Source organism: Canis lupus, chromosome X (genome assembly GCF_003254725.2).
Source record: "Canis lupus dingo isolate Sandy chromosome X, ASM325472v2, whole genome shotgun sequence".
NCBI classification, from domain to species: domain Eukaryota; kingdom Metazoa; phylum Chordata; class Mammalia; order Carnivora; family Canidae; genus Canis; species Canis lupus.
Genome location: NC_064281.1, coordinates 59,917,023 through 59,933,645, shown reverse-complemented (window position 1 = coordinate 59,933,645; position 16,623 = coordinate 59,917,023). Strand labels below are relative to the sequence as shown.

At 37.1% G+C, this 16,623-nt stretch overlaps 1 protein-coding gene across 12 annotated transcripts in view; it reads left to right on the top strand.

Moving 5' to 3' along the window:
• Nucleotides 1-16,623, top strand: part of ATRX (ATRX chromatin remodeler) — a 333,614-nt gene that overhangs the window by 189,539 nt on the left and 127,452 nt on the right. For all 12 annotated transcript variants that reach the window (XM_049107206.1, XM_049107207.1, XM_049107205.1 and 9 more), the window contains 2 exons: nucleotides 2,660-2,801; nucleotides 3,866-3,975. In XM_049107206.1, coding sequence (XP_048963163.1) covers nucleotides 2,660-2,801; nucleotides 3,866-3,975 — 252 coding nt within the window. The remainder of the gene's footprint in view (nucleotides 1-2,659; nucleotides 2,802-3,865; nucleotides 3,976-16,623) is intronic.

The following is a 16,623-nucleotide window of genomic DNA, read 5'->3' as shown; positions in this document are numbered from 1 at the left end:
CTCTGTGAGATTTCTGTTCATGTCTTTTGCCCATTTCATGATTGGATTGTTTGTTTCTTTGGTGTTGATTTTAATAAGTTCTTTATAGATCTTGGAAACTAGCCCTTTATCTGATACGTCATTTGCAAAAATCTTCTCCCGTTCTGTAGGTTGTCTTTTAGTTTTGTTGACTGTATCCTTTGCTGTGCAAAAACCTCTTATCTTGATGAAGTCCCAATAGTTCATTTTTGCTTTTGTTTCTTTTGCCTTCGTGGATGTATCTTGCAAGAAGTTACTGTGGCGAAGTTCAAAAAGGGTGTTGCCTGTGTTCTCCTCTAGGATTTTGATGGAATCTTGTCTCACATTTAGATCTTTCATCCATTTTGAGTTTATCTTTGTGTATGGTGAAAGAGAGTGGTCTAGTTTCATTCTTCTGCATGTGGATGTCCAATTTTCCGAGCACCATTTATTGAAGAGACTGTCTTTCTTCCAATGGATAGTCTTTCCTTCTTTATCAAATATTAGTTGACCATAAAGTTCAGGGTCCACTTCTGGGTTCTCTATTCTGTTCCATTGATCTATGTGTCTGTTTTTGTGCCAGTACCACACTGTCTTGATGACCAGAGCTTTGTAGTACAACCTGAAATCTGGCATTGTGATGCCCCCAGATATGGTTTCTTTTTTAAAATTCCCCTGGCTATTCGGGGTCTTTTCTGATTCCAAACAAATCTTAAAATAATTTGTTCTAACTCTCTGAAGAAAGTCCATGGTATTTCGATAGGAATTGCATTAAACTTGTAAATTGCCCGGGGTAACATTGACATTTTCACAATATTAATTCTGCCAATCCATGAGCATGGAATATTTTTCCATCTCTTTGTGTCTTCCTCAATTTCTTTCAAAAGTGTTCTATAGTTTTGAGGGTATAGATCCTTTACCTCTTTGGTGAGGTTTATTCCTAGGTATCTTATGCTTTTGGGTGTAATTGTCAATGGGATTGACTCCTTAGTTTCTCTTTCTTCAGTCTTATTATTAGTGTATAGAAATGCCATTGATTTCTGGGCATTGATTTTGTATCCTGCCACGCTACCAAATTGCTGTATGAGTTCTAGCAATCTTGGGGTGGAGGCTTTTGGGTTTTCTATGTAGAGTATCATGTCATCGGCGAAGAGGGAGAGTTTGACTTCTTCTTTGCCAATTTGAATACCTTTAATGTCTTTTTGTTGTCTGATTGCTGAGGCTAGGACTTCCAGTACTAGCAGTGGTGAGAGTGGACATCCCTGTCTTGTTCCTGATCTTAGGGGAAAGGCTCCCAGTGCTTCCCCATTGAGAATGATATTTGCTGTGGGCTTTTCGTAGATGGCTTTTAAAATGTTGAGGAATGTTCCCTCTATCCCTACACTCTGAAGAGTTTTGATCAGGAATGGATGCTGTAGTTTGTCAAATGCTTTCTCTGCATCTAATGAGAGGATCCTATGGTTCTTGTTTTCTCTCTTGCTGATATGATGAATCACATTGATTGTTTTACAAGTGTTGAACCAGCCTTGTGTCCCGGGGATAAATCCTACTTGGTCATGGTGAATAATTTTCTTAATGTACTATTGGATCCTATTGGCTAGTATCTTGTTGAGAATTTTTGCATCCATGTTCATCAGGAATATTGGTCTGTAATTCTCCTTTTTGGTGGGGTCTTTGTCTGGTTTTGAAATTAAGGTGATGCTGGCCTCATGGAACGAATTTGGAAGTACTCCATTTCTTTGTGTCTTTCCGAACAGCTTTAGTAGAATAGGTATGGTTTCTTCTTAAACGTTTGATAGAATTCCCCTGGGAAGCCATATGGCCCTGGACTTTTGTGTCTTGGGAGGTTTTTGATGACTGCTTCAATCCTCCCTGGTTATTGGCCTGTTCAGGTTTTCTATTTCTTCCTGTTCCAGTTTTGGTAGTTTGTGGCTTTCCAGGAATGCGTCCATTTCTTCTAGATTGCCTAAACGTTCTTTTAAATAAGAAACTAAATTTAGATAATTGTTTCCCTTTTGCAGTTAGAAGATATTGTATGTTGTCGTGTTTTTTGAGTCTCTGTTTCTCAAACCAGTGTTTCTGAAAATTTTTCCCTTTCACAACACATATTTACACTGTTTTAGAGTGGGAGTCATTTGGCATTTTGGGTGGAACAGTTCTTGTTTGAGATTGTCTTTTATATTATTGAACATCTGTATTTACCTTCCTTTCTGCTTACATTAAATACCAGTCCTGATGATTATTTCTCAGAACCTTAAAGTGCCCTTGCACATTTTCAGATGTCTTCTAGAAAAATAGAAACATCCTTGGTTGGGATCCATTTGTTTACTCAAATTTGTAGAATGGTACTAAAGGTTATTTTAGAGCACTGTTTTTTTTCCACAGCTTTTCCTGTCATGTGTGTTAGTATATATTGGATGAGAACTAATGAACTAAATTACTGATATTTCCACAGTGGCTCAAAGTCTTGTACAAGTATTTAATTTTGAAAAACATATGTTAACCTGTGATCTATTGTGATCTTATTGAGGCAAAGTATTGGATATATGGTGTGTAAGTAGATGTGTCTCTATTTTGGAAAATTTCCCTTAGTAATAGTACTACTTCAACATTGCTTGAAAGATTTCTGTGAGTTAGCTAACTGTAATTCCCTTTATTGTAGGTGATAGAAATTGAAGATGCTTCACCCACCAAGTGTCCAATAACAACCAAGTTGGTTTTAGATGAAGATGAAGAAACCAAAGAACCTTTAGTGCAGGTTCATAGAAATATGGTCATCAAATTGAAACCACATCAAGTAGATGGTAAGAAACAATTGTATAATTAAAGCATTTTTAAAGTAGGCACCATGCCCAGTAGAGCTCAGTGGGGCTTGAACTCACAACCCTAAGAGCTGACATCAAGAGTCAGAAGCTTAACCGAGTCAGGTGCCCCATGATTAAATCATTTTTAATTAAGTTTTACCAAATTTGGTGTTTCCTGTGTGCCTCTCATCCTGCTAAGCACTAGAGGCACATTTGTGAGCAAAACAAACGTGAACCCAGCCTCCTATAGAGCTCATAAATTAATGAGGAGACACAATTCAGTGCAAAGAAAATGAGTGTTATAGAAGGGGAAATAAGTAAGTGCCCTTTACAAATGGGTATATATAGCAAGCGCATTTCACATAGTCTACAATGATTGGGTAAGGGCAGCTGCAGGGCAGGTAGAGGTACCACCATTAGCTAAAAGCCTTCTTTAGGAAATCCTCTTTCAACATTTGTGAGTATGCTTGTTAATAGTATTCTAACATTGGTATTTGGGAACAAATTATCAAATTAACATCAAATTAACAAATTATCCCTATTCTTGTTTTGTTAAAGTGGAATCAGTAAGGCAATTTTTAGTGTGCGTGTGAATGAATTCATAAGGAAAGTTCTACAGCTCTACTCCTTGGGTAATGAGCCCCTTTTCTTGTTTAGTCTTTACTGTTGAATAAAGGGAGAGATAATAAATTATCTCCTGGGTTGTTTTACTAATCAGCTCAATAAACTTGAAAGAATATTTGATAGGAATCTATAAATTAGATAAAATTATAGATCATGTTTCTATTTTAGATTATTCAGGTTTCTTTGGATTGTCCCAGGGAATGAAGGTTTGCTGTAATAGATAAGATGAATGAAAGAAAGTCACCCTGTTGTCTACTTCAGTTTACTGTCTTTTTTTTTTTTTTGCAATTAACCTTAGTAAGTAATCTCCTATATATTTATGAGATTCTTTATCTCATAGTTAAATTCTATTTCTTAAAGTTTTAGTTATGTTTTTGATATATTTATGAAGGAATATTTTTAATGTGGATCTTTAAACTTAATGAATATGTCATTTTTAGGTGTTCAGTTTATGTGGGATTGCTGCTGTGAGTCTGTAAAAAAAACAAAGAAATCTCCAGGTTCGGGATGCATTCTAGCACACTGCATGGGCCTTGGTAAGACATTACAGGTAAGAACATGAAGATATTCTCTTCTTACGCATTCATGAATTCAAGAATTTATATTGGATTGTATTCTGTGTCTGAGGCAGACTTAATGGGGTCTGGAGACCCAGCAGCAGTAAACAAGAATAACAAGATCCCTCTCTCAGGAAGCTTATATTACAGTACAGTTGAGAAATTTTAATCAAATATGAAATATGTACTTTCAGGTAGTTAATAAGAGAATAAATAGGGAGTGCAAATTTAAGAAGGTGATCTATGAGGAAGGATTCTAATTAAGTGAAGGAATGGGGTTATAAGGCAGAAGCAGTAAAAAACTGTGAAGAATTTGAGGTGGAAATGAACGTCTTTACAATTTCTAACACACTGTGATCCTATAGTAATGAGAATGTAAAGTATTTTTCACTATTAAAAACACTTTATTTATTTAAATTCAGTTTGTCAACATACAGTATAATACCCAGTGCTCATCACATCACGGGGCCCTCCTTAATGCCTATCCCCCAGTTACCCAATCCTCTCCCACCTCCCCTTTAGCAACCTTCAGTTTGTTTCCCAGAGTTAATAGTCTCTCATGGTTTGTCTCCCTCTCTGATTTTCCCCATTCAGTCTCCTCTCCTTCTCTTATGGTCTCTTGCACTATTTCTTATATTCCACATATGAGAGAAACTGTTTGATACTTGTCTTCCTCCAATTGACTTATTTCACTTAGCATAATGCCCTCCAGAACCATCCATGTCGATATAAATGGTAGGTATTCATCCTTCCTTATGGCTGAGTAATATTTGATTGTATGTGTATACCACATCTTCTTTATACATTCATCTGTCGAGGGATGTCTCGGCTCCTTCTGCAGTTTGGCTATTATGGACATTGCTGCTATGAACATTGGAGTGCGGATGCCCATTTGTTTCACTATATCTGTATCTTTGGGGTAAATCCCCAGTAGTGCAATTGGTACGTGATGGGATGGCTCTATTTTTACCTTTTTTGGAGGAACCTCCTTACTGTTTTCCAGAGTAGCTGTATAAGCTTGTATTCCCAACAGTGGAAGAGGGTTCCCTTTTCTCCACATCCTTGCCAACATTTGTTGTTTCCTGTCTTGTTAATTTTCCCCATTTTCACTGGTGTGAGGTGGTATCTCATTGTGGTTTTGATTTATATTTCCCTGATGGCAAGTGATGCAGAGCATTTTCTCATGTGCTTGTTGGCCATGTGTAGGTCTTCTTTGGAGAAATGTCTTTTCATGTCTTCTGCCCATTTCTTGACTGGACTGTGTTTTTTGCGTGTTGAGTTTGGTAAGTTCCTTATAGATTTTGGATGCTAGCCCTTTATCTGATATGTCATTTGGAAATATCTTTTCCCATTGTGTAGGTTGCCTTTTAGTTGTGTTGACAGTTTCCTTTGCTGTGCAGAAGCTTTTTATCTTGATGAAGTCCCAATAATTAATTTTTACTTTTGTTTCCCTTTCCTTTGAAGACGTGAAAACTCTGTGAAAAATGTCCATGGTATTTGACAGGGATTACATTGAATGTGTAGATTGCTCTGGGTAGCATAGACATTTTAACAGTATTTATTCTTCTAGTCCAAGAATGTGGCATGTTTTTTTCATTTCTTTGTGTCTTCTTCATTTTCTTTCATAAGTGTCCTATAGTTTTTAGAGTACAGATCCTTTACCTCTTTGGTGAGGTTTATTCCTAGATATATTATGGTTCTTGGTGCAGTTGTAATTAGGATCGATTCCTTGATTTCTCTTCTGACTCATTGTTAGTCTGTAGAAATGCAGCTGAGTTCTTGCATTGGTTTTGTATTCTGCCTTGTTGCTGAATTGCTGTATGAGTTTTAGCAATTTTGGAGTGCAGTCTTTTGGGTTTTCCACATAGAGTATCATGTTATATGCAAAGAGTGGAAGTTTGCCTTCTTCTTTTCCAGTTTGGATGCCTCTTATTCCTTTTCGTTGTGTGATTGCTGAGTCTACGACTTCTAGTACTGTGTTGAACAATAGTGGTGGGAGTGGGCATCCCTGTCATGTTCTTGACCCTAGGGAAAAAGGTCTCAGTTTTTCCCATTGATAATGATACTCGCTGTGGGCTTTTCATAGATAGCTTTTATGATATTGAGGTATGTTCCCTTTATCCCTACACTGTAGATAGTTTTAATCAAGAAAGGATACTGTATTTTATCAAATGCTTACTCTGTGCTAATTTAGAGGATCATATGGTTCTTCTGTTTTCTTTTATTAATGTAATCTATCATGCTGATTGACTTGCGAGTATTGAACTACCGTTGAATCCCAGAAATAAATCCTACTTGGTCATTGTGAGTAATCCTATTAATGTACTATTGGACCCTACTGGCTAGTATCTTGGTGAGAATTTTGACATCCATGTTCATCAGGGATATTGGTCTGTATTTCTTTTTTATGGAGTATTTGTCTGGTTTTGTGATCAAGGTAATGCAGACCTCATAGAATGAGTTTGAAAGTTTCCCTTCCATTTCTATCTTTTGAAACAGCTTCAGAAGAATAGTACTAATTCTTCAAATATTTGGAATTCCCCTGGGAAGCCATCTGGCTCTGGACCCTTGTTTCCTTGGAAGGTTTTGATGACTGCTTCCATTTCCTTGCTAGTTATTGGTCTGTTCACATTTTCTATTTTTTCCTGTTTCAGTTTTGGTAATTTATCAGTTTCCAGGAATGCATCTTATTTCTTCCAGATTGTCTAATTTGATGGCATATAGTTGCTCATAATGTGTTCTTAAAATCATCTGTTTATCCTTTGTGTTGGTCATAATTGTCCATGTTTCATTCATGATTTTGTTAATTTGAATCCTTTCTCTTTTCTTTTTGATAAGTATGGATAGAGGTTTATCTCTTATTTTTTCAAGGAACCAACTCCTAGTTTTGTTGACCTGTTCTACTGTTCTGCTTTCTGTTTCATTGATTTTTGCTCTAATCTTTATTATTTCTCTTCTCCTTGGTTTAGGCCTTGCTATTCTTCAGCTCTTTTAGGTGTAAGGTTAGATTGTATATTTGAGATTTTTCTAATTTTTTTGAGAGAGGCTAATATTGAAATGTACTTCCCTCTTAAGACTACCTTTGATGTATCCCATAGATTTTGAATAGTTGTGCTTTCATTTTCATTAGTTTGCGTGAATCTTTTTCATTCTTCTCTAGGTTGACCCATTCAATCTTTAGAAGGATGCTCTTTAACCTCCAAATGTTTTAGTTCCTTCAGAATTTCCTCTTGTGTTTGAGTTCCAATTTTGAAGCCTTGTCGTCTGATAAAATGCAGGAAATGATCCTGGTCTTTTCGTATCAGTTGAGACCTGATTTGTGACCCAGTATGTGGTCCGTTATTGAGAGAGTTACATGTGCACTGGAGAAGAATATGTATTCTGTTGCATTAGGTTCAAATGTTCTGAATATATAACCCGTGAAGTCCATCTGGTTCCATGTGTCATTCAAAGTCCTTGTTTCCTTGTTGATCTTCTGTTTAGGTGATCTGTCCATTGCTGTGAGTGATGTGTTGAAGTATTATTATCAGTGTATTTCTTTACCTTGGTTATTAATTGGTTGATATAATTGGCTGCTCCCAAATTAGCATAAATACTTATAATTGTTAGATCTTCTTGTTGGATAGCCCCTTTAAGTGTGATATAGTATCCCTCTTCATCTCTTACAACTGTCTTTGGTTTAAAATTTAATTTATCTAAAAAATTTTTAATTTATCTGATATGAGAATTGCTACCCTAGGTTTCTTTTGAAGTCCATTTGTATGGTAAGTGGTTGTCTACCCTCTCATTTTCAGTTTGAAGGTGTCTTTAGGTCTAAAATGAGTTACTTTTTTGAATATAGTGAAAGGAAGCCAGAAGTGGAGAATATATCTATAAAATATAAATGTAAAAAATAAAAGTTTACAGATACTTAAAAGAGCTGATAAGAAACCAGTTGCAACAGGAAAAAAGAAAAAATGGAAAATTTTAAACTGAAAGATAAGTCATAAGAAAAAACCCCCTCGAATTCTATATAGTATTTTCTCCTAGCACTGGAGTGTTCCAGTCCTTTTCGGTCAAATAAACTTGCTATTCACTTGTTCTTCCAGCTAATCTGTGGAGGAGGGGCCTATTGCACTGATACTAAGGTTTCCCTGCCTGGGTGGAGTTTCACTGTCCTTTGCCCAGAGGCCAGGCTCTGTGTATGCTGTTTGCTGTGTGTGGCTTTTGTTCTTTGAAGGCTTTCTGTACCTCCTTAGAAGGTAAAAATAAAAATGGCCGCACCCCGATCTCCAGCCCAGGAGCTGAAGATCATGATATGTGTCAAACTCTGCAGACTCCTTTGGTACATGCTCACTCATATCCTCCCCAGGGGAAGATAGAGGGACACTGATTTGTGCAACATGCAGGGCTCTGGCAGTGAGGGTTCTCACTCATTCATGTGTTCACCTGCTCCACCCCTCCTGGAGGAAGCTGAAAGTTGCCTCGTTTCTGTCTATTCCAAGGCTCTGGGACAGAGAGTGTTCACCTGTTTGCACACCTGCTTCTCCTCTCCCAGAGGAAAGCAGAGGATTGCTGTATTCCACTCCTTTACAGGGACACAACATGAAGAGTAGTTGCCCAGTCCGGTGGTGGTTCAGGGTTTATTACAAAACAAGCTGAGAACCCTCTCCTGGGCTCACTGACCTAAACCTGTTTCCCCTCTCAATGCTTGGAAACTGCCGGCTCAGGCACCCCTGTTCTTTCTGTGCCTCGGGATTTTGAGACCCCATAGTCCCACCTGCCATTTTGTCCTGCATCACTACTGAGCATCTTTCAGGCCAGGAAGTCTCTCACTGAAGTAGATTTCTAAAGTTCTTGATTTTGAGCCCCACGTCTCTATCATTTTCTCGTATCCAGCTTACAAAGACTCCCTCTGCCTGCTGTTTATCTTCTCATATATCCCCTCCATTTTTCTTCTCCCCACTCCTACCTTACAAAAAGTGGTCACTTTTTCATTTGTATAGTTCCAACCATTCTTTCCTTATATCACACATTGAATTCATAGGTGTTCCGGATGATTTGAGAGCTAGCTAAATTAAGGGGACCAGATAAAACAATGACTTCTATTCTTCCTCCATCTTGCCTCAAGTAGAACACTTTTTATTTTTTAACCATTTTAAACATTGTTCTTGCCTTTTAAGATTTTTTTTGTTCCAAGACTTTATTTAAATTCAAATTTCTTAATATGTAGTTTAGTATTGGTTTCAGGAGTAGAATTTATTGATTCATCACTTACATGTAACACATAGTGCTTATCACAGGTGCCCTCCTTAATGCCCATCACCCATTTAGCCCATCCTTCCACTCCACCTCCCATCACCATCCTACTACCATCTATAATTAAATCTTTTACAGTTTGCTTCCCTCTCAGTTTTTAATCCTATTTTTTCTTTCCCTTCCCCTCTGTTCATCTATTTTGTTTCTTAAATTCCACTCGAGTGAAATTACTTAGATTTACCTTTCTCTGACTGACTTATTTCACTTAGCATAAACACTCTAGTTCTATCCATGTCCTTGCTCATGCCAACAGTTCATTCTTTTTGTTGGCAGAGTAATATTCCACTGTATATATTTACCATATTTAAATTTTCCACTCATCAATTAGTGGACATTGGGCTTTTTCCATAATTTGGCTGTTGTTGATAGTGCTGCTATAAACATAGGGGTTAATTTGCCCCTTCTAATCAGTAGTTTTGTTATCCATTGTGTAAGAATAGAGTTGCTGGATCATAGGGTAGTTCTATTTTTAACTCTTTGAGGAACCTCCGTATTGTTTTCCACAGTGGCTGCAGAAGCTACATTCCCAGGAAAAATTTAAGAGCTTCCCCTTTGTCCACATCCTTGCCAACATCTCGTTTCCTAAATTGTTAATTTTAGCCATTCTGACTGGTATGAGGTGGTATCTCATTGTGGTTTTGATCTGTTTTTCCCTGAAGATGAGTGATGAACATTTTTTCATGTTTTAGTTAGCCATATGTATGTCTTCTTTGGAGAAATTTCTATTCATGTCTTCCTCCCATTTCTTGCCTGGAAATACATTTTTTGTGTATTCATTTTGATAAGTTCTTTATAGATGATGGATGCTAGACCTTTATCCAGTATGTCATTTGCAAGTATCTTCTCCTATTCCATAATTTGCCTTTTAGTTTTGTTGATTGTTTCCTTTGCTTATGCAGAAACCTTTTATCTCAAGTCACAATAGTTCATTTTTCCTTTACTTTCTCTTACCTCTGTATACGTGTCTAGTAAGAAGTTGCCATGACCAAGGTCAAAGAGTTTGCTGCTTGTGTTCTCCTCTAAGATTATGATGATTTCCTGTCTCACATTTATGTCTTTCATGCATCTGGAATTTATTTTTGTGTATAGTAGAAAAAGTGATCCATTGTCATTCTTTTACATGTTGTTTTCAAGTTTTCTTGGCACCATCTGTTGAGGAGACTGTATTTTTTCCATTGGATATTCTTTCCTGCTTTGTCAAAGATGAGTTGACCATATAATTGTGGGTCCATTTCTGGGTTCTTGATTCTATTCCATTGATCTTTGTGTCCTTTTTTTGTGCTAGTACCATGCTGTCTGGATGATTACAGTTTTGTAATATAGCTTGAAGTTTGAAATCATGATGCCTCCAGCTTTGTTTTTCTTTTTTCAAGATTGCTCTGGTTATTTGGAGTCTTTGTGTTTGCATACACATTTCAGGATTGTTCTAGCTCTATGAAAATGCTAGTGGTATTTTGATAGGGATTACATTAAATGTGTAGATTGCTTTTGGTAGTATAGACATTTTAACAATACTTGTTCTTCCTTCCTTTTTTATTTAAGATTTTTTATTTATTTATTCATGAGAGAGACACACACACAGAGAGAGAGAAAGAGAGGCAGAGAAAGAGAGAAGCAGAGACACAGGCAGAGGGAGAAGCAGGCTCCATGCTGGGAGCCCGACATGGGGCTTGATTCCAGGTCTCCAGGATCACACCCTAGGCTGAAGGTGGCGCTAAACCGCTGAGCCACCTGGGCTGCCCTGTTCTTCCTATTCTTGAGAATGGAATGTTTTTTCATTTGTTTCTCTTCAATTTCTTTCATAAGTGTTCCATATTTTTCAGAATACAAATCATTTACAAAACTCTTTCTTTAGGCTATTCGAAGGTATCTTATGTTTTTTGGTGCACTTACTGTAAATAGGAAAGATTCCTTGATTTCTTTTTGTTGCTTAATTATTCGTGTATAGACATGCAGCTGATTTTTCTAAGTTGATTTTATATCCTGTGACTTTGCTGAATTCATATATCAGCTTTATCAATATTTGATGAGTCTTTCCAGTTTTCTACAGCGTAAGTAACATGTTGTGTGTGAAGACTGAAAGTTTGAAAACTTCCTTGCCTATTTAGATGCCTTTTACTTGTTTTTGTTGTCTGATTGCTGAGGCTAGAACTTCTGGTACTGGGTTGAACAGTAGTGATTAGAGTGGACATCTCTGTTATGTCCCTCACCTTAGGGGAAAACTCAGTTTTTCCCCATTGTGAATGATATTAGCTGTCAGTCTTTTTTTAAAAAAGATTTTATTTATTTATTCATGAGAGACAGAGAGAGAGAGAGAGAGAGAGGCACAGACACAGGCAGAGGGAGAAGCAGGCTCCATGCAGGGAGCCCGATGTGGGACTCGATCCTGGGTCTCCAGGATCACACCCTGGGCTGAAGGCGGTACTAAACTGCTGAGCCACCCAGGCTGCCCTGTCAGTCTTTCATATATTGCCTTTATGATGTTTAGGTTGGTTCTGTTCTATTCCTATTTTTTAGTGGTTTTTATGAAGACAGGATGCTGTAATTTGTCACATGCTCTTACTACATCTATTGAGAGGATCATATGGTTCTTTTCTGTGCTTTTATTAATGTGGTATATCACGTTGATAGATTTGTTGTATTGAACGCCCCCAAATTGGCTTTTAAGGTTTTTTTTTTTTTTGGCTTTTAAGTTTTTAATTCCAGTTAGTTTATGTACAGTGTTATATTAGTTTCATATGTCCACTATAGTGATTCAGTAATTCCATGTATCACCTGGTACTCATCATGACAAGTGCAGTACTTAATCTGCATCATCTATTTAATTCATCCCCCTTACCACCTTCCCCTCTCATAACCATCAGTTTCTTCTTTAAATTAAGGACTTGTTTCTTGATTTGTCTCTCTGTTTTTCCTTGTGTTCATTTTAGTGTTTCTTAAATTATACATGTGAGTGAAATCCTGTGGTATTTTTCTTACTCTGACTTACTACAGTTAGTATTTTGTTCTCTAGCTTTTCCTATGTTGTAGTAAATGGGAAGATTTCATTCTTTTTTATGGCTACATAATATTCCTGTGTGTGTGTATGTGTGTGTCTCTCACATCTTTATCTGTTCATCTATGGATGGACACTTGGGCTGCTTCCATAATATGTGCTGTAAATCCTGCTTTTTTAAACATAGGGGCACATGTATGCCTCTGAATTCGTGTTTTCCTGTTTTCTGGGTAAATAACCTGTAGTGTGATTGTTGAATCATAGGGCAGTTCTATTTTTAATTTTTTCATGAATCTCCATTCTGTTTTCCACTATGGCTGTACCAGTTTGTTTTCCCACACATAGTGCAGGAGGGTTCCTTTTTTCCACATTCTAGACATTACTCATTTAACTTGTGTTTTTGATTTTAGCCATTTTGACATGGGTAAGGTGGTATGTCATTCTTGTTTTGATTTGCATTTCCTTGTTGATGATTGATGTGATCTTCTTTTTTATCTTGCTTGAAATAATATTTATTTTTAAATTTTAAGAAGTTTTTTTTATAATAAATGTATTCTTTATTGGTGTTCAATTTACCAAAATACAGAATAACACCCAGTGTTCATCCCATCAAGTGCCCCCCTCAGTGCCCATCAACCATTAACCCCCACCCCCGGCCTCCTCCCCTTCCACCACCCCTAGTTCGGTTTCCCAGAGTTAGGAGTCTTTATGTTCTGTCTCCCTTTCTGATATTTCCCACACATTTCTTCTCCCTTCCCATATATTCCCCAAATGAATGAGAACATATAATGTTTGTCCTTCTCCAATTGACTTACTTCACGCAGTATAATACCCTCCAGTTCCATCCATGTTGAAGGAAATGGTGGGTATTTGTCGTTTCTAATGGCTGAGTAATATTCCATTGTATACATAAACCACATCTTCTTTATCCATTCATCTTTCAATGGACACCGGGGCTCGTTCCACAGGTTGGCTATTGTGGACATTGCTGCTAGAAACATCGGGGTGCAGGTGTCCCGGCGTTTCATTGCATCTGTATCTTTGGGATAAATCCCCAGCAGTGCAATTGCTGGGTTGTAGGGCAGGTCTATTTTTAACTCTTTGAGGAACCTCCACACAGTTTTCCAGAGTGGCTGCCCCAGTTCACATTCCCACCAACAGTGTAAGAGGGTTCCCTTTTCTCCGCATCCTGTCCAACATTTGTGGTTTCCTGCCTTGTTAATTTTCCCCATTCTCACTGGTGTGAGGTGGTATCTCATTGTGGTTTTGATTTGTATTTCCCTGATGGCAAGTGATGCAGAGCATTTTCTCATGTGCATGTTGGCCATGACTATGTCTTCCTCTGTGAGATTTCTGTTCATGTCTTTTGCCCATTTCATGATTGGATTGTTTGTTTCTTTGGTGTTGAGTTTAATAAGTTCTTTATAGATCTTGGAAACTAGCCCTTTATCTGATATGTCATTTGCAAATATCTTCTCCCATTCTGTAGGTTGTCTTTTAGTTTTGTTGACTGTATCCTTTGCTGTGCAAAAGCTTCTTATCTTGAAAGAAATTGAGGAAGACACAAAGAGATGGAAAAATATTCCATGCTCATGGATTGGCAGAATTAATATTGTGAAAATGTCAATGTTACCCCGGGCAATTTACAAGTTTAATGCAATCCCTATAAAAATACCATGGACTTTCTTCAGAGAGTTAGAACAAATTATTTTAAGATTTGTGTGGAATCAGAAAAGACCCCGAATAGCCAGGGGAATTTTAAAAAAGAAAACCGTATCTGGGGGCATCACAATGCCAGATTTCAGGTTGTACTACAAAGCTCTGGTCATCAAGACAGTGTGGTACTGGCACAAAAACAGACACATAGATCAATGGAACAGAATAGAGAACCCAGAAGTGGACCCTGAACTTTATGGTCAACTAATATTCGATAAAGGAGGAAAGACTATCCATTGGAAGACAGACAGTCTCTTCAATAAATTGTGCTGGGAAAATTGGACACACATGCAGAAGAATGAAACTAGACCACTCTCTTTCACCATACACAAAGATAAACTCAAAATGGATGAAAGATCTAAGTGTGAGACAGGATTCCATCAAAATCCTAGAGGAGAACACAGGCAACACCCTTTTTTTGAACTCAGCCACAGTAACTTCTTGCAAGATACATCCACGAAGGCAAAAGAAACAAAAGCAAAAATGAACTATTGGGACTTCATCAAGATAAGAAGCTTTTGCACAGCAAATGATGTTGATCTTCTTTTCTGTGTTTCTTTGCTGTTTATCTTCTTTGGAAAAATTTCTATTTCTGCCTTACATACATTTTTTAAACCTGAGTATTTGGGGTTTTTTTGGTGTTGAGTTTTATTTTATTTTATAATATTTTATTCTTTTATTCCTGAGAGGCACAGGGAGAGGCAGAGACCTAGGCAGAGGGAGAAGCAGGCTCCCTGTGGGGAGCCTGATGTAGGAATCAAACCCAGGACTCCTGTATTAGGACCTGAGCCAAAGGCAGACGTTCAACCTGAGCCACCCAGGTGTTCCTGGTATTGAGTTTTAAATATTCTTTCTATATTTTGGATACTTAACCCTTTATCAGATACGTCATTTGCAAATACCTTCTCCCATTCTGAAGGTTAACTTTTAATTTGACTGATTTCTTTGCTTTTTGGAAGCTTTATATATATATATATTTTTTGGAAGCTTTATATTTTGATAAAGTCCAGTAGTTTATTGTTTTGTTTCCGTTGCCTCAGGAGCCATATATCTTAAATGTTCCCATAGCTGATGTCAGAGAACGCACTGCCTGTGCTCTCTTTAAATATTTTTATGGGTTTAGTCTCACATTCGGGTCTTTTATCCTTTTTTTTTCTTTCATTGATTTTGAACTTATCTTTTTGTGTTGTATAAGAATGTGGCCCAGTTTCATTCTTTTGCATGTCACTGTCCAGTATTCTCAACACTGTTTCTTCAAGAGACTGTTATTTTCCCATTGAGTATCCTTTCCTGATTTATCAGAGATTAATTGACCATATAATTGCAGGTTTATTTCTGGGTTTTCTATTCTGTTCCGTTGATCTGTGTGTGTATTTTCGTGTTGGTACCCTGCTATTTTGATTACTACAGCTTTGTAATATACCTTGATGTTTGGAATTGTTAATACTTTTCTTTATAAAAAAAAGTTTATTTATTTATTTTAGAAAGAATGATAGCATGCATAAGCAGGGTGGGGGGGTTGAGGGACAAGTGGAGAGAGAATTTGAAGCAGACTCTGCTGAGTGTGGAGCCTGTCACAGGGCTCAGTTCCATGACCTTGAGATCATGACCTGAGCTGAAACCAAGAGTCAGACATTCAACCAACTGAGCTACCCAGGTGCTCTTTAATGTTTTGCATTTATATTTTCACGATTGCTTTTGCTATTTAGGATCCTTGTGGTTCCATACAGGTTTTAGGATTGTTTGTTCTTGGTATGTGAAAAATGCTGGTGGTATTTTGATAGGGATTGCATTAAATGTGTAGATTGCTTTGGGTAATGCAAACATTTTAGCTGTATATGTTCTTCCAATCCATGTACATGGGATGTCTTTCATTTCTTTGTTTCATCTTCGATTTCTTTTATCAGTGTTTTTACTTTTCAGAGTACAGGTCTTTCACCTCTTTGGTTAGGTTTATTCCTAGGAATCTTACTATTTTTGGTGCAAATTTAAATGGTATTGTTTTCTCAATTTCTGTTTCTGCCTCTTCATTATTGATGTATAGAAATGCAACAGATTTCTGCTTGTTGATTATTTTGTCCTGTGACTGTCCTGAATTTGTTTATCAGTTATAGCAGTTTTTCAGTGGAGTCTTTCGAGTTTTATAAAGTATTATGTCATCTCAAATAGTATAAGTTTTACCTCTTCTTTGCTGATTTCAGTGCCTTTTGTTTTTTTGTTGTCTTATTCCTATGGCTAGTGCTTTTAGTACTATGTTGAATAAAAGTTGTGGGAATGGACATCCTTGTTTTGTTCCTGATATTATGGGAGATGTTTTTAGTTTTACTCACTTGACGATAATGGAAGCTATGGGTTTTCCATGTATGGTCTTATGTTCAGTTATGGCTTCCTCTGAACCTACTTTGTTGAAGGTTTTTATCCTGACTGGATGTTGTAGTTTGTCAAATCCTTGTTCTGCTTCTATTGAAATGATTATATGGTATTTATCTGTTCTTTTATTGTGATGTATCACATTGATCGATTTGCCAGTATTGACTGACTCTTGCAGCCCAAGAATAAATTGTACTTGATCGTGGTGTATGATTTTTGAAATTGCATTATTGGATTTGGTCTGCTAGTATTTTGTTGAGCA